The 20,884-nt window shown below is 50.6% G+C and overlaps 2 protein-coding genes across 2 annotated transcripts; one reads left to right on the forward strand and one right to left on the reverse strand.

Moving 5' to 3' along the window:
- Window positions 1-300: 300 nt before the first annotated feature.
- CNPPD1 (cyclin Pas1/PHO80 domain containing 1) lies at window positions 301-6,847 on the reverse strand. Its single transcript, XM_071561896.1, has 8 exons — window positions 6,577-6,847; window positions 6,263-6,365; window positions 3,764-3,845; window positions 3,052-3,172; window positions 2,833-2,961; window positions 2,594-2,655; window positions 2,238-2,355; window positions 301-1,762 (listed from the first exon to the last, which is right to left on the reverse strand). The coding sequence occupies exons 1-8, from the start codon at window positions 6,643-6,645 to the stop codon at window positions 1,130-1,132; spliced, it is 1,317 nt and encodes a 438-aa protein (XP_071417997.1). The 5' UTR covers window positions 6,646-6,847; the 3' UTR covers window positions 301-1,129.
- Window positions 6,848-6,885: 38 nt separating this feature from the next.
- RETREG2 (reticulophagy regulator family member 2) lies at window positions 6,886-20,527 on the forward strand. Its single transcript, XM_071561895.1, has 9 exons — window positions 6,886-7,237; window positions 9,415-9,521; window positions 14,204-14,234; window positions 14,985-15,120; window positions 16,464-16,548; window positions 17,312-17,449; window positions 17,780-17,874; window positions 18,515-18,650; window positions 19,375-20,527. The coding sequence occupies exons 1-9, from the start codon at window positions 7,023-7,025 to the stop codon at window positions 20,100-20,102; spliced, it is 1,671 nt and encodes a 556-aa protein (XP_071417996.1). The 5' UTR covers window positions 6,886-7,022; the 3' UTR covers window positions 20,103-20,527.
- The last annotated feature ends 357 nt before the right edge of the window (window positions 20,528-20,884 follow it).

Raw genomic sequence — 20,884 nt, forward strand, 5'->3', positions numbered from 1 at the left:
CTTCAGGGAGCAAAAACCGGTAGAGATCCCATGCATTGCCCACATTCCCAAGGATGGGGAACCTCCTCTCTCCCGCTGCCCCTGCGTTCCCCAGGCACCAGACCTGATATCCCTCCTGTCACCAGAAACCCCGGTTCCCCTTGAGCCCTGCAGGACAGGCAGCACAGTGCTTTGAGCTCACTAGCAGCACCCAGGATCTGCCTCACACAGCAGCTCAGGGAGCAGGCACAGCGGCATGGATGGGCTCCACTCTGGGGAGGCATGCTGCCAGTAGGGCGCAGCTCAGCAGGACAAGACAGGTGCACAGCAAGAGTAACTTTTATTGGAAGACATTTGCATCTACAAAAGAGTGAAAAACCAGTGTAAAATCCACAGTAAAAAGAAGGGGCATGATGAGCTGGCCTGGTCAGCAAGACAAGGTGCCTTCTCCCCCCTCTGAGCAGTCAGGCACTGTTTGCTCAGTGACACAGACAGATGGAGTCTGAGATGGGGTCAGAGAGCACTCCAGATTCAAAACACTCAACACAAGCTGAATGAGGCTCAGCCCTAACCACACCTCAGCCCCACCAAGCCCAGTGGGGCTTAATGTTTCCCTGAGGCACAGCCATCCTTCACCTCCCAAGAAGTGCCCAAACAGCCCCCAAGTGTAATTACTGCTATAACTAGCCAGTTCACTCCTCCCTCCTTCAACATCCTCTCCTCTAAGCCAGGCACCTCACCTCCCCACTGGGATCACCGTCTCAGCCCCTCCACCAGGCACAAACAGCGCCAGCATCCTACATCCCCCATGCCACTTCTGTCCAACACTGCCATGGACCATCCACTCACTATAAGATGTACAGCTCCCCCTTTGCACTGGCACCCCAGATCAAAGGCAATACATTTCTATCCTCCAGTTAGTAGGTTCCCATCCCAGCACCCAGCAAACCAGCTCTGCCCCAACCTGTTTTAGCAGTCCCCAAAGTGAAAGACACCCCTGCCCTGGGTCAGGGAACACAAATGCTGGTTTAGAAGTAATGCAGAGGTCTCCAGCCTCATGCAGCCCCAGGGATCAGGGTTTCCAGAAGTGCAAGGAAGTGAGTTGTGCCACACTAGAAGAGAAGGGGAAAGGGGTTGCTGCCCTGTACTCCTAGCTGGGAAAAATGAAACTCTTGATTCTACTGAGATCCATGGCGGTGTGCAAGAAGCACTGCTTCAACCCCCGAGGGTCCAGCCAGTCCTCACGGCTGGGGGCCGCATCCCACATGGGGCCCACATCAGCTGAGCAGGCATGGCAGTGGAGCGCTGGAGGAGCTGGGAGCATGGCAAGTCCGAAGGGGCTAAGCCGGTCTGGGGCCGTGGCAGGGGTGGTACGGTTAGATCTCTCACAGGCAAGGGGTACTTTCCGGAAAGGACTTTGCAGGAGCCTCTTGTGTTGGGCTAGATCAGGTCGCTTTGGGTAGGACAGAGCTGTCATCATGCTGCCCCACAGGTAGAGTGCAGTAGCTGTGACACTCCCACAATGTGGCTCCTCAGTTGTCTCATTCTCCCCCAGCCAATGGGTGCTGCTGGCTGAGGAGACATCAGGCAGCTTGGGCTGGGGCTGGTGAGGGGCTGGGGCTGGCTGTGTGCCCAGCTGACACCTCCCGTCCTCAGGGAACAGCGCAAGTCCGGGGTCTGCAGTGCTGATGCTTCTCATGCACATGGACCGGTGCACCACAGTGACAGAGGCGAAGATGGCAGCAAAACCAGTCAGGTACACCACACCCAGGAGGCAGGCCAGCTGTGGAGAAGCCAAGTGTTAGCCCAAACCCTGCAGCAGCACCCCCCAGCCAGCCATGACCCACCCAGCAGCCATGATGGCAAAAGGAATCACCAGCTCCAGGGCTGGATTCCAGGGAGCAGGCAGCCATGCTGCTAACAGTGGGTGGCACACAGTCTGCCCAAAGCAGGGCCTATATACCACAAACCAAAATGCCCCAGATAAAAGCTAGCAGTTCCTGTCCTAAACCCCAGCCAGCATGCAGTTCCCTTCATGCTCCACCATGTCCTTGCATCATGACTTGTGGGGCTGCAGTCCAGCACAGGGCTGCAGTACCTAAGGCAGTGCAGCTGCAAATCAGCATCTTCTGACACTTTCCATTTTCAACAGGGAATTAACCAAGCTGCTTCTCCCAGTGGAAAAGAGGGTCCTGCTCCAAACCCACAGCCTGCTAGGTCCCATATTCTTGTATGTAGCTGCTCTCCCATGCCCTTACCTTCACCACTTGCTGGCAGAACTGGCCCAGCACATGCTGCCACATGGACTGCTCCATGAGGACACACAGATCAGTGTAGGTGAACCAGCCACGCCACATACCCTGTTTTTCTGCCACACTGCAGGAAAAAGAAAGGGAATGGTGAATGTGACATGGACCTTCCCTATCAAGGCAGCTTCAGCCCATGCAGGCTTGGAGAAGACCCTGCGCAAGGTCTGTAGAAGGGAGCTGCAGAGCCTAGCAAAGGCTCACAGGTGTCCCAGCCTCTTATTTTACTGCAGCAGGGACATCTCCAAGCAGAGGCAGAGCCAGGCTGCAATGTGGATGAAGGGTTCACCTCCACCCCAGATGCCTACCGTCCTTCCAGCCAGCTCAGCACTTCGAACAGCTCCCGAGGATCTGTGTAGAGACTCCAGTCCTATGGGGACAGCAGTGAAAGGTCAGTGTTGTCAGGGGAGGCCACCCAGAACCCAGACAAATCCTTCTCTAACCCTTCATGGGAACACATGGGGAAAAAATGGAAATCCAGACTTATCTTAATGCCTTTTCTGCCCTGCTCTGTGAAACAGTCAACAGCAGTGACAGGTCCACTTACAATAGCGCTCAGGAAGTTCATCTCCAGTGTGTTCATGGTCTGAACGTCCACCTTCCCTGCTGCTCCCCACTCGTCGTTAAACACTTCCTCCTCCTCACCCTCATCATACAGGTACTTACTCGCAACCATCTAAAAGCAGCACAAAGGACAGGATCTCAGCCCCCACTGCACTCCTCCAGGCTTCCCTCCAACCCAATCACCCCCCAGCCCATCACTCACCATAGATATAAGGAAGAGGTCAGAAGATGAGATCTGCTGGAGGTATTCCGGGTTCCGGTGCCGTAGTCTTTCAATGTAAACCAATGCCAACATCATGGAACAGGGAGAGATGCAAGCTTCCCTGAGGGACATGCAAGAACCAACATGAAGTTCATCCACGTGCTACAGACATCCCAGCGACCATGGCTCAATTTAGCTTCTCCCTCCTCATGCAGGAAGTGGGGAGGTTTAGTAAATTGCTAGATAGGTCACAGCCTTGTGAGCTCTGTGCTAGGTGTCCTGAGCTGCAGCAAGAGAAAGCACAGGAAATGCAAAGTAGAGAGCAGAAAGCCCTCGCTTCTGTTCCCAGGCACAACGAGCTCCAAACTGAGCAGCCCTGCCTGCAGCCAGGCATGCTGTGAGGGCTCAGCTGCAAGGGCAGACCCTGGGTTCAAATCTGGTTACACAGTGAGCTGCATATCCAGGCAGTACAGACTCACAATAACAAGAACACCCCTGCACCCCAGAGAGCAGGACAAATCTGAAGCAGGCCTGGCTATGTCAGGAAGCCACTGTGCCTGCTGTCCTTGACGCCTGCTCCCAGCTCCTTTTTGACACCAATCAGGCCTAAGCACAAAGACAGTGCTGGCTCAGGGAACAGAAGTGAATCACAGGTAAGACCAGAGCTCCAAGTTCTGACACAGGACATGAACAAACAGGTTTTTCTTCTTACCGAGATACGTGAGACACATATTTCTTCTGGAGTCTGCGAATAGGACTGGGAGCCACTTTCTGCAGCAACTCCACAGCAATATCTAGGACAGAAAAACAGCAAAAGGGTTAGCCCGACGTGGCACAGTCCACCCCTACCCTTCCCATTCTATCCCCAAGTGCATCAAATCTTGGCTTTTGCTCAGCTCCTCAAGTTTAAATTAAATTATGAAGGCAGGACAGGCTTTATCAGAGGCCATGGACAAGTGAGAAACAAACAAATATGCAGGACAGGCAGACCACAGCAGGAAGAGGATGTGAGTGACCAAGACCCTGTGTCAGTGCCAGATCAGGAGGTCTGTGTCACAGGAAGTCACCAGCAGTCATCTACAGAGAGGCTAACATCCTTCCCCTCACCTTGCAAGACCTCAGGCAGCCCTTTTGGAGGCTTTCTAGGACTTGATGTCACATCACATCTTCCCGGGCCTTTGCTCCCCTCCAACCAGCAGCATACTCCCCTTCCAGATCTCATCAGCACCAATCCAGCTTCCCACACACCACAACCCTAGGGCTCCTGAAATTATGATGTACAACGTACCCATGTGAGCAGGATCACAAAGGCACTAACCGGGTATGAAAGCAGAGACATGGTGTAACTGCAGCTCATCTCAGCCAGCTTCTCCAGTGTGCAAAAATGCGCCTCAGCATTCACCCACTGAAAAGGCCAGAGACTGACATATACTGCCAGATGGCTTCAACAGCTCCCATCTCACTTCCCTACACAATGGAATCAGCTGGGAGCACCCCAAGCAGCACTACAGTCTGGTGCTTAGGAAGAAAGTGTTTAAGACGGGACACCCAGCTCCATTTTGCTGCTGAGCCCTTGGCCAACAAGAGTCGAAAGCAGAGCTCATCCCAGCAGTCTTGCATTTCCAGCTCCCATCACCACACCCCTCATTTTCCCATCTCTCCAGCAACTAAGAGAATACCTGCAGTAAAACTGTTAATCGCTCAAACAGCAGCCACCAAGCTCAGAAGCACCATTCAAGCCACATCACCAATATAATGCACAACCAGGCAGACACAGCTCCTGTTGGAGCCACCTGTTAGCTGCTCCCAGCCTCTCCTACTGCTGCTGCACTGCCTGGCCACCCCTGTGCCACTGCACAGGCAGCAGTAACTCCAGAGTAGTGGAAATGTCAGGAGGTTCCTCCAGGCTCTGTCCCAGTATGAAAACAAGTTCTTCAGTCCACAATTCCAACCCACAGGAGTGCGCCCTGCCCTAAAGGGCATGGAGAGCAGCTGATCACTGTCCCCATCTCACAGCCACGACACACAGAGGGTGGTTACTGTTCTTCCTTTCCCAAAAAAACAAATTTACTTTTCACCTTCTTTCCTTAGCCAGCGGCATACTGACTCCTGCAATTGATCCCCAATGCCAAAGACCTTTTCCTGCTCCTCCAGACTCTCCCAACAAGCCTCTATCTTATTTAAAGAGCAGTGCCATAAACTTGCCATATAGCAATGACACAGCTACACCAAGACAGATACCATAGCCCTATGCCCCGTTTTTTGACAGTGGCTGGCAAAAGAAGGCTGTAAAAGCAAATGAGACCACAGACATGTTCTCTATGTGCTGCTCTCGTCCCCAGCTGCTACAGCCAAGGCATTTCCTGGGTACAAGGCAGTCTTTAGAGTTAATAGCCCTCAACAGTCTTCTTACATGATTGTGCCCTTTGAACTTTCAACAGCAGCAGCAGTCTGTGGAACAGTCCCACCGTGCACCCTGGTGCAATGCCAGCTGTGAGCCTCCTTGCACCACTCATGTCAGAACTCGTGACTCCCAGCAGGACCCAGGCAGATCTTGCCTGGATCTGCTCAGGATCCTCCTCCTTATTGATACACATCACATAGCCTCCTGGGCACTTCAGATTGTTTCCCTAGCAAGCAGCTAATGCAAAGACTGAGACAAACACACCATGAAGGCCCTCTAGTAAACCACTGCTTGCCCTTGTCCACTCCTGTCCACTGTCACCTGCACCAGCTCCTCAGCCTCAACCCAGCTGGTCCCCCAACACTGCTGAAACAACATGGAAAAAAAATAAAAAAAGGACATGATCCAGACAAGCACACAGCAGAAATCTGTCCCATCAGTGCTCAGAACTAGAAGTTAAAGAAATTCCCTGATATTTTCCAGAGCACAAGAAATTGTCCAAGACAACTCTCATCGGGGACAGGTTCAGAACGTTCAGTGCCAAGGAATCTACAAACAACCTAAGGGACTTTGCACACCAGCGAAATGCCAAAAACGCAGCAGTGGGCCAGACAGGGCAATAAACAGAGAACAGTAGCCATGAGGCTCTGGCACCCTGCCGCGCTGTGCTGCACAGAATGGGAAAGGCTAGGCAGGGGTGGGATTTGGCATAGGGGAGAAAACAGGTGACTTGTTGGTCTCGGCCCCTTGGGCTACGTCCAATGCCCTTGATTCAGCATTCCCATCTGAGGACAATCAGCAACCCACCTGCCACGGGGCTGGAGAGATTATCCAGGCTGCAGTCTTTGTCCCAGCCATAATAGAGCCGCTTCCGCACTCTCTCGCTCAGCTGTTGGTGCTTGGGCAGGAGCTGAAGGCAGACGAAGGAATGTGAGGAAAGCCCAGCGCACTCCCCGTGCCGGGCTCTCCACCCCAACCCAGTCCAGGGTTACACCGAGCCCGGCAGGGCCGCGAGCTCAGCCGGGAGCCGGGCCGTGCGGCCACACGGGGCTCCCCGGGGGCGGGGGCTCGAGGGTCACCCCGGGGACTTGCTGGGGCCAGGCTGGACCGGGGACACTCACCGTGAACTCCTGGAACCCGCTAAGGGAGAAGGCGCCCTCCTCGTCCAGCAGCAGCTCGTCCAGCTCCATCCTGCCCGTTCCCGGGGCAGAGGCTGACAGGTCCCCTCCGGCAGTGCAGTGCGGGGGGAGTCCTAGCCCGTTCCGAGGGGGCAGGACCAGTGCCCTCTGGGATGCCGGTCAGCGCCGAGGCCGAGCGCGGTATCGGGAGCGGGGCCCGCAGAACCGCTGCCAGCCCGAGCGCCGCCGCCCTCCCTCCTGCCCGCCTTTCCTGTTCCGGCGCGGCCCTTCCCGCCGCCGGGCGCACGCGCCGCCGGTTTCCCCCGGTCCCCCCCCCGCTCTGTCCCCGGGCGCACGCGCGCGGCGGCAGCGGCCGCCGGTCCCCAGGCGGTACCGCCCGCCCGGGCCGGTGACAGCGGCGCCTCCTCCCCACCACCCCCTCTGCAGCCATGGCGAGCGGCCGAGCCGAGGAGGCGGCGGCAGCGGCGGCGGTCGAGGAGGAGGAGGAGGAGGCGGCGGCGGCGGCAGCGGCGCGTCTGGCGGCGGCGCTGCGGCAGCGGCTGCGGGGCTGGGAGGCGGCGCTGGCGGCGGCGCAGCGGCTGCTGGTGTGGGAGAGGCCGCTGCACAGCCTGGTCACCGCGGCCGCGCTCGGCGGGGCCCTTTGGTGAGCTGGGGCCGGGGAGGGGACCGGGGCTGTCGGTGCCGCCTGCCCGGCCCGTGGCGGTGCCCGCGGCGTGTGGCACTTTTGGGGCCCAGGGTGATGCCCGCGAGTGCCTGCGGTTTGTGTTCCCGCAGCCCGCATCGCTGCGGGGTGTGCACAGCCGCGATGTTTGCCTCTGACAGGCATAAACAGGCCCCTCCCTGAGGGGAGAAAGTGCCCAGAGGATTTGCTCTGCCCCGCGATAATAAAATGCAGATGGACCCAACTGGAGCCTCGCCCAGGCACGTTTCTGGTTAATTTTCGCATCCTTTCCCTTATCGGTTCGCTTCACCCTATAACGGCAGTCAGCCTCCTGTAGTGGCAGCTGCTCTGAGGCATTTTATTAAGCCCTTCTGCTTGTTAATCTTTCCTGGAAGGTGCTGATTTTTAATGCCAAAGCCAAGGCCACTCGGTATTCCTCCTTCTCTGTTCTGCCTTCTCTGCCTCTTGGGCAGGGCAGCAGCACGAGAAGCAGGGAGTGTGAGTGGCAGAGCCCAGCTGTGGATGGGAATGAAGAACATCCTGTTTGTTTGTATAAACAGTGAGTCAGTTTTACTGATGAAAATGCTCTCGGACAGTGCAGAAAAGGTCAACAGTGGCCAGGGAAAGGGGTGAATGTTGCTTGCAGATGAAATAGGAAGGCAAAGATTCTGAAGTGAGAGGAGGGGAAAGTATGTGACCAAGCAGCCTTTGAAGTCGTTGTGACAAGGCAGCTTACATTCTGTTCCCTCATCCATAGGATTTGTGGTAGCCAGGCACTTAAACAGTTTTGGACTACTCTACCAGCTGGAAAGGTCTCAGAGCAGAGCTTTGAAGCAAGGAGAAGGGCAACAAGCACAGGTGAGATGGCAGGGATGACAGACAATGAGGGCCTAGGGACTGTGCTCTCAAAGGTTGAGAAGAACAAAGAGTGCCCAGAATATGGGACAGCAGAGAGAGATTTAACTATTACAGAGGAGGAGGAATCATTTATGGTCCCGTGGAGGATTCAACCAGCATTCTTCAACTGCAATACATAAATGAGATAGAATAGGAGGAAATTCTTCCAGAGGTGGCATGTTAAGCTACAGAATTGTTTTCCTATGAGAAGAGATACAGACGTTGTTTAGGTTATTAGAGGTCCTGTAACCCCATGGAAGGGGTGGCTTTTGTTCTATCTTGCCCAGTAAGGCGGATCTCACTTCCAGGTCCTTTACCTCTGACTGTAGCTTGGTGGGAACCACAACCCTTCCCTGCTCTGCACTGCAAGATGCTCCCTGACTCCAGCCATTGTTTGGTGCATTTGAGATTAGTTATTGGCAAACATTCACTGAAGAGGAGAAAGGTAAAACAGCAGAGCATCTTTTCCTTTCTGGAAAGCGATATTCACTAGAGTGGTGAAGGTGAATGCATTTCCCTGGCATTTGGAGTGACTTACAAACAGCTCCTTTGAGCTGGAGGAAAGGATGAATGCAGACAGCCGCTGCTGGCACAAGTGCCACCCTGAGATCTTTGCTGTTGAATCTCTGTGGAGTGGGGAGATAAACTCTTTGAAGGTGGCATTGCGCAACTGTGTGTGAGTAGTATTGTGTGAGCTGGTAAGTGCCTCAAGCCAACAGTGTGGATGAGGGACATGAAAGGTTTTATGATAAAGTCAAGCGAGCAACTAAACCATGTAAGTGTTAGCTAGGCTCTAGTGAAACAGTGATAAGAGAATGAGCATCGAGAATGGCAAGATGCACTACTTGCATGTAATGCTGGATCTTGCCGTGACCAATGGGACGTAAGTTTTCAGCAAACAAGGTTAAGTCGCAAACAGTTTTCTGCTACAGCAACCCATATTTATGTTATCTAGAGCCTCCACCTTGAGGCTTTGGAGAGACTTGTACAAGGGAGCATTAGACTTGTTTTGCAACTGAAGGAGGAGCTCAGGAGCAGGGGAGGAGAGTGCTGGAAGATGGCAGGGAGTTAGCTGTCTGGTAGTGGGCAAAGGCATTGTTTGAGAATATACTGTAGTGAGGGTGGGTGTCTGCAGAATACAATGCTTGCTACAGTGGCCCCTAGCAGTTGGATGTTTCTGCTTTGAGCTCTATCTGTTTGCTTATCAAGAGCAGTAATTTGCTGCCTTGTTGTTGCCTAACAACTTCTTGTTTGATTTCTAGGTTGTTTTCCTCCACTTCTCTGAGACCCCTCTTTCTCCTCAGCATGTCCCTTCTTGGCATCCTCTTGTTGGAAAGGTGGAAGCCTAGGTTCCTGTTTGATTTCTCAGGTACGTGATGAGTAGCACTGTAGCGACTGACTCAGTTCTAGTGTTACCAGCTGCTGGGCTATGGCTACAGCTGGCCCTTCCCTGGCGCTCTCATAGGTCATGTAAGCCCTCTTCCTACTGTAACTGCAGTTCCAGGCACTGTCTCTTACTTATTTGTGCCAGAGGATTAGGAGATATCCTCATACTCTGGGCAAGGGGAAAATTGATTCCAGTGCTGAAAACTTCTGTGAGTGGTTCATTTTGAGAGTGACCAAGGGGCCCAGCTAACTTGCCAGGGAAGCTGGTGACAAGGATGATGGAGCGTTTCTGCTGCATCTCTTTTCTTCTGCGAATGTCATGGCAAAAAGATGATTTGAAGTCTGAGCTTACATGGCCAGCTGAGCTGAGGGAAGGAAAGGAGAAGGGTTGAAGTGTGTTGGTTTTAGTTAAGTTCAGCATGGGATTATGCCCTGAAAGAGGCAGAGCAGATGATTACTTCTTGTGGCAGGTAGCAGGGTGAATGATGAGGTCTGACAGCAGGGACAGTTAGTGTATTGTGCCTGTACTGAACAGCGTCTGGTCTCCAGCTAATCAAGGAGTCTGATGACTTGTCTTATCTTTCCTGTTTATTAAAGGGTCTTTGCTGACATTAGACAAAATCAGCAAGAGGAATAGCCTCATAATGATGGTGGACATGGATTGGCTGCTGTCTGCTTTGAGTGCTGCCTTCACTAGAGTTTATTAAATGACTGGACCCAGACCTGCCCGCTGCATCTACTACTGCTGTTCAAAGGCAGTTCAGGGCCCTCCATCCCTGCCCTTTACTCTAGGGAGGGTTTCTGAATGAAAGCCCCCTCTATATGTGTGTTTGTAAGGTGCCCTTTATTTGACCTGAAAGGGTACTAACTTAAAGGCTTCTTTCACAGAAGTCCTGATAAGATTAGATATGTTTCAGCTGTAGTCTTGAAACTGTTTGCTTTGTGTGGTTCAAGTCACTAGGCAGCTAAACTGCACTGGCCAATTTAATTTCCTGCTTATTCGCAATGGTTTTTTAAGGGAATAGTTTAAAGCCAACCCAAACCATTTCACTTGAAATGTGTCCAGAAATGCAAAATCCTGGTGTCCTGTACAGAATGGTGTCATTGAGGCAGGTGGGGATGGAATCGCTCCAGCAAATACTATGCCTGTAAAAGTTGTGTTTTATAAAAAATAGGAAATCCATGCTGCAATCAACTTACATGGTTTGGAAGATCAAACAAAGCAGCAATCAGGGGTTAGTCTCATCCTCCTGTGTCATCAGCTCTGCCAGAAGTCAGTGCACATCCTACTGCGCTGCTCCTTGGTATTCTTCATGTATTTCACTCCTTCCTGCTTTTCTTCTGCTGACAGCAGAGAACAGGAACACTTCTCTGATGTGCCTAGTTAGGTCACAGCCCTGATTTTGACATGGTCCACTGAACTGTGTTTCCTTAGTCTCCACAAAGAAGGAGTGGTGCTCTGAATTCCTGAGGGGCCTCCCATTGAATTGGCACTCCTGAATACTTAGGGGCTCTTGTTTGGCTCTCACTTCCTGCTGAAACAGAGGTACAGGTTTGTGGCTTTCCTTCTCAGTGCTTCCTGTAAGTCTTTCTTGGAGCTCTGGGACGTGGGTCAGTACTATACGTTCAAGAGTCAGCATGTATGTAGACACACGTCCGCTTATGGCAGTTGTGTATGTCTCAGGTGACTGCTTGTAACATCACTTCTGAAGGAATGCTAAAACCAGCGTGTGTTTTGCAGTTTCTCACACCCTGTGATCAGGGACACACTAACAGCATTGAAATGTGCAATTTTTTAGGCCCTGACAGAAGAGACTGCATATTTTCAGCTCCCATGCAGGGTATTTTCTCAAGATCAACATGGAGCTCCACTTAAATATTGTTTAAGGACTTAGGAAGCACCTCCACTTTCTCCTGAAATGGGTATCATTCAGGAGATGTTTTCAGTAGTGTTGTTTGGTAGATGTGTTTTAGTCAGTGCAGCACAGTGCAGCCCCTAAAAAGGGGCCCCTGCTTTCTAGCTACAGTTTGCACACAGATGAAGAATGCCTCTTGGAGAAGCGTTGAAAACCTGTAAGAGCCAAGGGATCCATCAGCAATAATTTGTCAGTTACCAACATGTAACCTAAACTCCTTTGTGGCTGACTGCTTTCACAGAAGGGTCTGGTGTACGTCAAGTGTTCTGTATTAATCCACAGTCCAGTATGAAATGCTGACAGAAAGATTTCGGTCAGTTACTGATGATCTGAGGCCAGCTCTGGGTGTCCTCTTGCTAGCTTAGTTGTACCAGTGCTAGACAGTACTGCAGCACAGGCTGGAGTTAAGCCTTAACTAAATGAACATGTCCTGTTGGAAATGCACTAGGTTTTTTGTGGTTGGGCTGTTCTTCCAACTGGTGTAAAGCTTCAATGTTTGGGATGACCAGCAGGCAGACTATACTACAGTAAGCAACACACTTGATCTTAAAGACAGCTTGTGTTTTTCCAGATAGTTGAAATCATGTGAAGACCCTGCAGCCTGCTAAAACGTTCTGCAGCTCCACAAAGTGTCTCTGAAACCTTCAGGATCAACTGAGAAGAATTGTTTCACTCCCTCTGCTGGCGTGTTTTGGATGACTTGGATAACTGCAGCCAGTAGGAAAGGAATGGGGTTCCTGTCCTGTCCCACTTACTCTCTTGCTGGCGCATCTGTCCAGCAGAGATGGCAAGTGTCTCAGCACCTTGTTTGGTATCTGGCATGACTGGTGTAGCTGGCCCTCACAGACTGGCCAGTGCCAGATGTAATGTATTTGGTGATTTAGTGCAGGTAATAGATGAGGCTTAGAGATAGAGCTGGATTTGTGCATGCTGCCATTAAGCAGCTTTAGATTCCTGAGCACAATAACAAAACACAGCAATGGTGATTACAGTAGGAAAGCAGCTGCTCCGTGAGGGTGCATCTGCATCCATAATACTCACTTTGCACCCCAAACTTCCTCTGTGTGCTGCCCCAGCCACTGTGCTAAATGCTTGTGGGCAGAGGAGTGTATGGGCAGCCCAGTCTGAGTGGTTGACTCCTCTTGTCAGGCCTGATTACTGGAAATCTGGGTCACGCTCTCAAAGAATCGCCTCCTCCCCAGGCGGATGGCCTCCCTCTCCACTGTGTGAGCTGGCTGGTGCAGTGCCTGCTGCAGGAGAAAGATTCTGGCATACTTGGCCCAGTGTTCTATGTCTTGGGAGAACAGTGGTGCGGCTGCTGTGAGCTGTTTCTCTCTTCTGTGTCTGAGCTGGATGGAGTCTTAAGTCTGGCTGGATGATGGCAGTGATGTTTCTTTACCCCTTTTGTGCGTTTACCTGGGGGAGTCGCTGCCACTTGGGCTTTGTGATGGGCTGATGTCTCCACGGAGGATTCAAATCCCTTTTTGCACATTGCATTTTCTTAACCTATTTCTAATTGTAAGCCTGGTCTCAGAACATAAACTCTCTTCCTTTATTTTAGTTCTGTTTACATGGTGACATGCAGTGTGGGGTCCAGGGTCCCACTGATATTTAGAACCTCTGGTACCAAATTGGATGCTGGTCAGACAGCATCAAAGATGTATCTTTCCCTGCCAGCTTAAGGACAGTGAGTGGACTAGTAGAGAAGAGTAGACCTGGATGAGCCATCACAGCACAAACAGGGCTTTGTTAAACACAGGAGAATTACAAAGGCTGTGTTGATAGAAGAGATTTGGTTGAGCTCTGTACATCCTGAGACACCAGTCAGCTAGCCAGGACACCCAAATCCATGAGCAACCGGGCTCATGAGTTCCAGTTGTCATAGAATTTTTTTTTCCTCACTATGTCTAAATGCAGAGCATAATTATATGTGACCTCTACCTTTGAAACACCACTCCTCCCTTTAATACTCCATGAACTCCATGAGTCCCTGTTTGATCATCACTGGGTTGAGCACAGAGAGGAATGGAATAGCCTTTTCCATGCTCTTATCCAGACTGACGGACCCTAGGAGTGTAGTTATATCTGTGCCTGGCACAAAGGGCTGTCTGGACATAAAAGAGCCCTAAAATTAGAAAAATTATGCACAAGACTGCTATTTGTTATGTAATTCCATGGGAAAGTATGGAGACAGCAAAGACATCTCTGGTATTTGTACACAGCATCCTGCCAGGGGCTGTGCTGGGCTGGTCAGTGGGAAATGCAGCTAAGACATCCTGGTGCCATATTTAGCTCTGTGGTGGAAGCTGAAGCTTTCCCCAGCTCAAAAATTGTGCTGGCAGTCCCCTTTGAATGACAAGGGCTCGCAGCTGCTGTGGGAATGGCATTGCCCAGAGTTTTGGAACACTGCTGGGGTAAGCTGTGTGATCCTTCAGTGGACAGCCCATGTGTTAGCACCAGGGTGCGCCTCAGGTATGAGTGTCCTGCCACGTGTGTGGGTGCAGGTTGCAGGATATGCTGAGGTGCCCAGAGAACAGTGCTGCTCCAAGTCCCCAGGCATGCTTCACTGAAGCCTGTGCAGCTCAGACTCCAAGCCAGTGATTCCTGCTTACGTGAGAGCATGAAGAAAATCCCCAGGATGCATCCATAGCTAAGGATGATACATCTCCAGTTCTGCTCTGTTCAACTGGTAAAGATGTCGGGTTGTATTTTTCACTTGGCTGACTAATATTCTGTGTTCTCTCTACAGCACAGCTGTCGGAGGAGCCTGGAGGGGAGAGGTGAGCTCACTGATGTGTTCCTTGGTGAGAGGGGAGAGTGAGGAAAACTTAATGTGTGGTGATGTCACGTGTCCTTTTTTGATTTTGTCAATAAACTGCATGGCTCCTGCTGTGAAATGTTGCAAGTGATTTCTCCTGCACTGGAAGTTGCTTATCAGCTCAGGAGCCACAGTTTGATACGCTGGGGAAAGCTAGTGTTCTTTCAGTAGCAATAAAGCTCAAGTACTTCTGATGTTAGGAACTCTCAGGTTTCTTCCCTGGATCTGTGCTGAACTATTTTAAGAAACCCCCAGAGAGAAGGAAATCATGGAGACTGACTTTTGCAACCTATATGTGCTCTCTGTGGTGGCATGGCTTGGCGTCCTTGGCCATGGTTGTAGGTCTGAGCATCACATGCTGACTACCTTGGACTTGGTGCAAGAGGAGGCCACGTAACTAGTTCTGCCTCTAGCGCTTCTGTTTGTGTGGCTTTGAGTAAACCACTTTGCATCTTGGGCCTGTGGCATGGGGATTCTATGGCATGATGCCTGCTGCTGCATCTGCTGCTTGGTGTAGGTGTCTCTTGACTCTTCTTCTTGATTAAAGGAAAAAACTGTCTCCAAATCAAGCATCTTCCATAGTTCAACTGAAGATGCAGTCAGTATTGTTAAGCCTTAGGTAGGGAACTGTGCTTCCCAGTGCAGCTGTTCCTCCCCTCCAGCAAAACAGACCATGTTCAAAGATTGTCTTCTTGCTCTTGTCTGTCTCTAGTGAGGGGGTGACTTCAGGGGCACAACCTCACCTGCTCAGTGTCCCTGAGCTGTGCCACTGTCTGGCAGAGAGCTGGGTCACCTTCAGGCTGTACCTGCAGGAACTGCTACAGTACAAGAGGCAAAATCCTGCCAAGGTAAGCTGGAGATACCTACTCATCTGTGCAGGGGCTTTTCTTTCCATTACTAGTGGCTTAGGAGATGAAATAATGTAAATTCAATATTTTTGCAATTTCCGTCCCTGTTCAACATTTGCTGTTCATTCCTTTCAGACTCTATGCCGTGGGAAGTTTAAATAATGAGTAATTGACTTCCAGTACTTGTAAACTGGAGCTGAACTTAACTACTCCTGTGAATGGCTTGCTCTACCTAGTTTTATTTCTTAGTGTGCAAAGGAAGCTTTTGGATTGGGAGTGGAGATTAAAAACAGAAGCCTACAGTCTCTGTGCCTTTCACATGCTCCATCCTTAAGCTGGTCCTGCCTATTTCGCTAGCCAAGACTGTAGCTAGCCAAGTCCAAATGCAGAGGTGTTTCTGAGTAAATGGAAACTTGTCACTAAACATGTTCTGATGGCTATGACATGTGTTGTTTGGAAAGAATTTGTAGACAGAAGCTGGCTTATCATCACAAAAAGTAGAACAGACCAACCACTAGGATTGTGTCAGGCTCCCTGAGGTTCAGTGTGACCGAAAGAGTGGGTTTCTAACATTGCTTATTACTTCTTTTCTGTTAAAATTCTGTCCTGACCACAGGAAGTAGAAGATCAGGACCCAAGATGCCCGTAAAGAATGAATTCATTGGGATCAAAGCCCATAGAGAGCTCTCGGCTTTTGCAGACCCTTTCCATTATGAATTAAACTCTTCCTTGCTGAATTTAGTCCATATCTGAATCCATATGCTGGCTTGCAGAGTGTCTATTCTCACTTCTCCCCCTCCCCAGTGGAATGGAATACAAGTTGTCAGGGCTGCACCATTATTTTTCCGCTTTTTCTGGAGAAGGAAGGTCCTGGTGTGATGGGAGCATAGGTTCTGCTGGCGCTTCTGCCAGCTGGTTTGTGGCACAGCAGTGGTACAGCATCCAGTGACTCTGTAAAAGGTTCCTGTCTATCAGAACAGTGGGGTCTTCTCCTAAAGTACAGAGCTGTGCAGGAGAGATGTACTCTGAACTGGCCATCTGCAATAATCAATACTGTCCTTAAGGAATATCATTTATTTCATAACTGTCTAGTAAGCTTTTGATATGTTTTATTGGGATATAGGGTTGCCTTGGTCATCCTGTGCTTGAACTTCTAATGCTTACAACTTAACCCAACTGAGCTGTCTCAGTTGTGACTGTTAGCACCTGAATGTATTCGGTGCAGAGCTGGCTGACTGACTGTTAGGAGCATCCCTCATGTTGCTAACTGGATTTCTGACTCTGGTTGCGTAGATGTATCTCTGCCTCTTGTCACTTCTCTTTATTCCTCTCTCTTCCTTCAGTTCTGCATGAGTGTCTGTTCAGGCTGCCTGATTCTGGCTGTAGTTGGACACTATGTTCCAGGCATAATGATCTCCTACATCATTTGTGAGTATAAGCAGCTCTCTTGAAAGCTGAAACATGACCTAACTGTGCTGTTGATGTGCTGGTAGAAGCAGATCTGTGGTTTTCTCAAGGGGATCTGTGCTAGATGATGAATCAATATGGGGATTGTGCTCCAGAAAGTCTCTGTAAGCGCTTGCATATGTGCAGTACAACTGCAAAGGCAGGAGAGGGAGCCGTGGCTAAAATACTGCTGCCCTCTGCTCTCCGTAGTTGAGGTGCTGCGGAGGTGCTAGGGAAGTGGGAAGTTTCAGTCCCTCAGTTCCTAGCGTGGGCAAATCTGTATGGAGAGTGCTGTTAATAAAGCTGCATGTTTGGTAAATAGACCTTTTTTACTGCATTGTGAGTCCCTAATTGTTCTGGTGCTCTGCTGTGAGCGCATCTGCATACAAGCTCTATGCTGCTACCCTTGTAGAAGTGTAGAGGTTTTGGTGCTATTTAGTTTTAATAACCTCATTTCAGGCCTTGTGTTGCATGTTGGGACTGGGATGTAGTGGCTGAAGAGAAGGGCTTATGCTTCATCTTAACATAAATCTGTGTTCTAACAGAGCTCTGGCAGTAAAGCCTGGTTAATCAAGCAGCTTTGGAATGAGTAAGAATAGCCATGAATGAGGATTTTTAGGCAGAGTCCGATGGAAAGGCAGATGCCATTCAACTGTGTTTCCCTTGATGCAGACTTTCTCGGTGGCACCACAGAAAGGGTTGGTTGTGCTTTGTCTTTCATATTCACTGCATCTTGTGTCCGCAGTGCTCAGCATTCTGCTTTGGCCTCTGGTGGTCTACCATGAGCTGATCCAGAGGATGTACACGCGTTTGGAGCCTGTCCTGATGAAACTGGACTACAGTATGAAGGCAGAGACACTGCACCACAAGCATGAGAAGAAGAGTAAGGACCCACCGTATCTGGGTTTTTTTTGGTCCTGTACTCCCAGGGTGGAGCCCTAGCTAAGGGACATTAGGAGACCACATCTGTCAGTTCTGTGTGGTGAAAAGCCACCAGCGGAGCAGAAGAAAACCTGTGGAAACTTGAGGGTTATGGGAGGGCAGTTGGGTGCTCTCAGGTGATCATGAGAACAGCTCATGAGAGCAACAAGATTGTGGTTGTCTCTGGCAACCCTGTGCACTTTCACAGTGTAGTACAAGTAGTGGGAAAGTGATGTATAAAGGAATAAAATTTCTTCAGTGTCATGTAAAACTTTTCTTCTTTTTCTCATAGAACGACACGGGAAGAGCGAGCCTACAGCAGGTGATGAGCCAACAGCAGAGACAGAGAGTGAGAGTGAGGCAGAGCTGTCAGGCTTCTCCCCAGTGGTAAGAGCTCAAATAGCTGAGCAGAAATCTCCTGTCTGGTCTATTGCAGCTTGAGAGCCAAAGGGTGGTCTGAGTACAGCTGCACTGATAACAAACAGCAAAGTGACTTTTTAGTGACTTAGTTCAAAGGGGAGGGGGGTAGGTATTTGATGAAGGCCATTGTCTCCAATCTGGGTGTTGGGAATTCAGTGCCACAGAGGTGGTGAGGACATGCCCCTGCCTCCTGCTGACCTCAGAACAACTTTGGTGATTATGCTTCATGCTCGGAGCATGTAAGTGTCTCCTGAGGAAATGAATTCCCTCTGGTGTAATATGCTCAGTGCTAATGCAAAAGGGAAGGGGTGTTCTGCTCCTCCCAGGAGAGGAAGAAGGATCAAAGCTTCTGAGACTCCTGCAGTCTGATCCTGTCTTGTACTGCCTCTTTTGGGTTTTTCACTGAGAGCAGGCAAAGCTTCAGTCAGTGATTTATTGCAGGAGAGCCAGGGAGCTGAGACTGCCCTTCCATGTAGTGCAGTGAGCACTTTGCCCAGCTTACTGTCTCTCCAGCAAGGACTTCAGCCTGGAAGCTCTGAAGGTGCCTACAGGCAGCACTGGTAGCCAGACACACATGAATTTGTCCCTCTGCCTTCATCTCGTGCAGGTGGATGTGAAGAAAACTGCCCTGGCACTGTCAATCACAGATTCTGAGCTCTCTGATGAGGAGGCTTCTATCCTGGAAAGTGGGGGTTTTTCTGTCTCAAGGGCTACCACACCACAGCTGACAGATGTTTCTGAAGGTATGTGATGGAACACCTTAATGCCCCTCTTACCCTGGATTTTTTTGTCCCAGAACAATGAGCCCTATGAGTGGGATGACAGGGAGGGAACCTAGCTATTTGCATGGGAAGAGCATTGAAAGGAGGAAGAAAAAGCAGTGCAGCATACCCTGACTTCATGGCTGATCATAAGCTGGTCCTGAGTGGACATCTGCCTCTAATTACTGCCCCACAAAGCAATGCTGTCTTGTGACACCAGCAAGGGAGCAAAGCCATCCACAAAGTCACTCAGAGGTAACTGCATAGATAGTCACACACCTGTATATGATGCTGGTTGAAACAAGTCTGACACCCCACCCTGTCAGACTTACTACCTCAGAGGACCAGTTAGTGGTGAGGAACATGGAGGTAAACACTTGAATGGCCACTTGGGTGTCAGAGAAGGAGCATGCAGGTGACCTGTTGTAAGCACAGTTTCCCTCACCCTGGGGGTTTTAGTGTGGAGCTCTAGATGCAAAGAGCATGAGCTGGAGCAGGAAGTTCTCTCTGAGCACAGAGCACACAGAACAGGATGACAAAAGGGACACTCCCTTGTGAGTCATGCCACTGAGAGAAGAGAATAACTACAGACCTCCTCCCGCTGTGCTCCAAGGATGGGGAAGATGCCCAAAAGTCAGCCATGATGAGAGAAGGTGGGTGGGAGGTCGAGATGAGAGAACCTGTACTTAATGCTGATGCCTTTCAGACCTGGATCAGCAGAGCCTGCACAGTGAGCCAGAGGAATCATTTTCCAAGGACCTGTCAGAGTTTCCATCCGTGGAAGAATATCATTCCAGAGACCTGGGACCACAGAGTGATGAAGATGTGTTTGGTGTGCCTCTGGGTCCTGAGCTTGCCCATGCTGCCTGTGAGCTGGACTCAGCAGAGAAAGAGGCCGCGAACTCTGACCTCTCCATCCTTCACCTCGCATCTCCTCTGCATTTTGTAAATACGCACTTCAATGGGAGTGGTCAAGCGACAGGAGGCAGCACAGAGCCAAAGACTGTCCCTGTCCCAGGCCTGGGTGTCTGCATTAACACACTGAGTGAGGAAATTGTCACCACTGCCATCACCACAGCGGTGCAGAACACCCTTTCTGCCCTGCTGCGGTCCTCAGAGGCCAGCGAGGGGCCCTCCCTCTCTGAGTTCCTCCCCACCGAGCCCGAAGAGAAACTGAGTTTCCAAGCACAGCTGTCAGAGAGTGAAGTGGTGGAGACAGAGACAGAAGCTCCACCGGAGGATGAGGAGGAAGCTGATGACTTTGAGCTACTGGATCAGGGGGAGCTGGAGCAAATGGATGTAGAGCTGGGGCTCGGAGAGGAGCAGGAGGCACAAGAGTCTTCTGCTGCTCTGTTTCCCTCTGCCATGCTTGCTGAGCTGCCAAAGCAAGGAGATAAGGAGGAGGCAGTGATGACAGCAGAATCTATGTCTTAGGTCTTCTTCATGCACCCCCTTTTCCTCCATCATCACTGGAGAGAAGGAAAAACACAGTGAACGTGCAGCGGGTTTTTAAATGTTTGTGTTGACTGGGATGGAAATGCATCAGTGTTAATGTGCTGTGTCTGGAATAATGAATCCTTTCCATCCTTCTAGAGCCCGGCCTTCAGTGGCTGAGCAGGAGGCCGTGCAGCTGGGGAGGAGCTGGCTCCTAGAAGCCTTATGCCACAACTGAAACACCAACCCCAGCAAATGCTTCCTAGTAATGGTGCAGTATTTCGGTCTGTCTTCTGTTTGTCTTTTGTTTTGCACGCAGAGTACTGAGCTAGCTGTAGCTGCTGCTAATACCCATGTTCCCAGTAGGACATATGCAATCTTATTTTATTGGGTTTTTAAATGGCTAAAAGTGTAAATAATTTTAACTTTCATTGGTTTTGTTTTGGGGGACAGATGGGGTGCATGGTCAAACATGGCTCTCAGGGGCTAGTGGAGGGAAAGGGGTCTCTGCAACAGAGGGTATCAGTAAGGGGACAAAAGCAGATGGATGCCATGCAGCGAAGAGACCCCCTTCTGCAGACTATTCCACCTTTTGTGTCACTGCTGTAACAGGGTGTTAGGCTTTTTTATCCCTGTCTTGTTTGAGTTCTGCTACTTGGGTGGCTGTGGAGTTGATTTTTCTGCAATTAATGAAATTCACTCCTAGCCCTGTTCAGTGCTCCAGTTTCTTGCTGCTATGGCATCTCATGCCCTCTGCACCCCTGAGCCTGCTAGCACCCCTT

This window comes from Pithys albifrons, chromosome 8 (assembly GCF_047495875.1).
Source record: "Pithys albifrons albifrons isolate INPA30051 chromosome 8, PitAlb_v1, whole genome shotgun sequence".
In the NCBI taxonomy this organism is placed as follows: Eukaryota; Metazoa; Chordata; class Aves; order Passeriformes; family Thamnophilidae; genus Pithys; species Pithys albifrons.

What these genes read in the sequence shown, in the direction of transcription:
- RETREG2 (XM_071561895.1), top strand. Translation starts at nt 7,023, where the DNA reads ATGGCGAGCGGCCGAGCCGAGGAGGCGGCGGCAGCGGCGGCGGTCGAG. An exon ending in GCGCTCGGCGGGGCCCTTTG is followed by an intron (nt 7,238 to 9,414) that starts GTGAGCTGGGGC and finishes TTTGATTTCTAG; the next exon opens with GTTGTTTTCCTCCACTTCTC. An exon ending in AATGATCTCCTACATCATTT is followed by an intron (nt 16,549 to 17,311) that starts GTGAGTATAAGC and finishes TTGTGTCCGCAG; the next exon opens with TGCTCAGCATTCTGCTTTGG.
- CNPPD1 (XM_071561896.1), bottom strand. Translation starts at nt 6,645, where the DNA reads ATGGAGCTGGACGAGCTGCTGCTGGACGAGGAGGGCGCCTTCTCCCTT. An exon ending in TATGTGTCTCACGTATCTCG is followed by an intron (nt 3,173 to 3,763) that starts GTAAGAAGAAAA and finishes CATGTCCCTCAG; the next exon opens with GGAAGCTTGCATCTCTCCCT. An exon ending in CTGAGCTGGCTGGAAGGACG is followed by an intron (nt 2,356 to 2,593) that starts GTAGGCATCTGG and finishes TTTTTCCTGCAG; the next exon opens with TGTGGCAGAAAAACAGGGTA.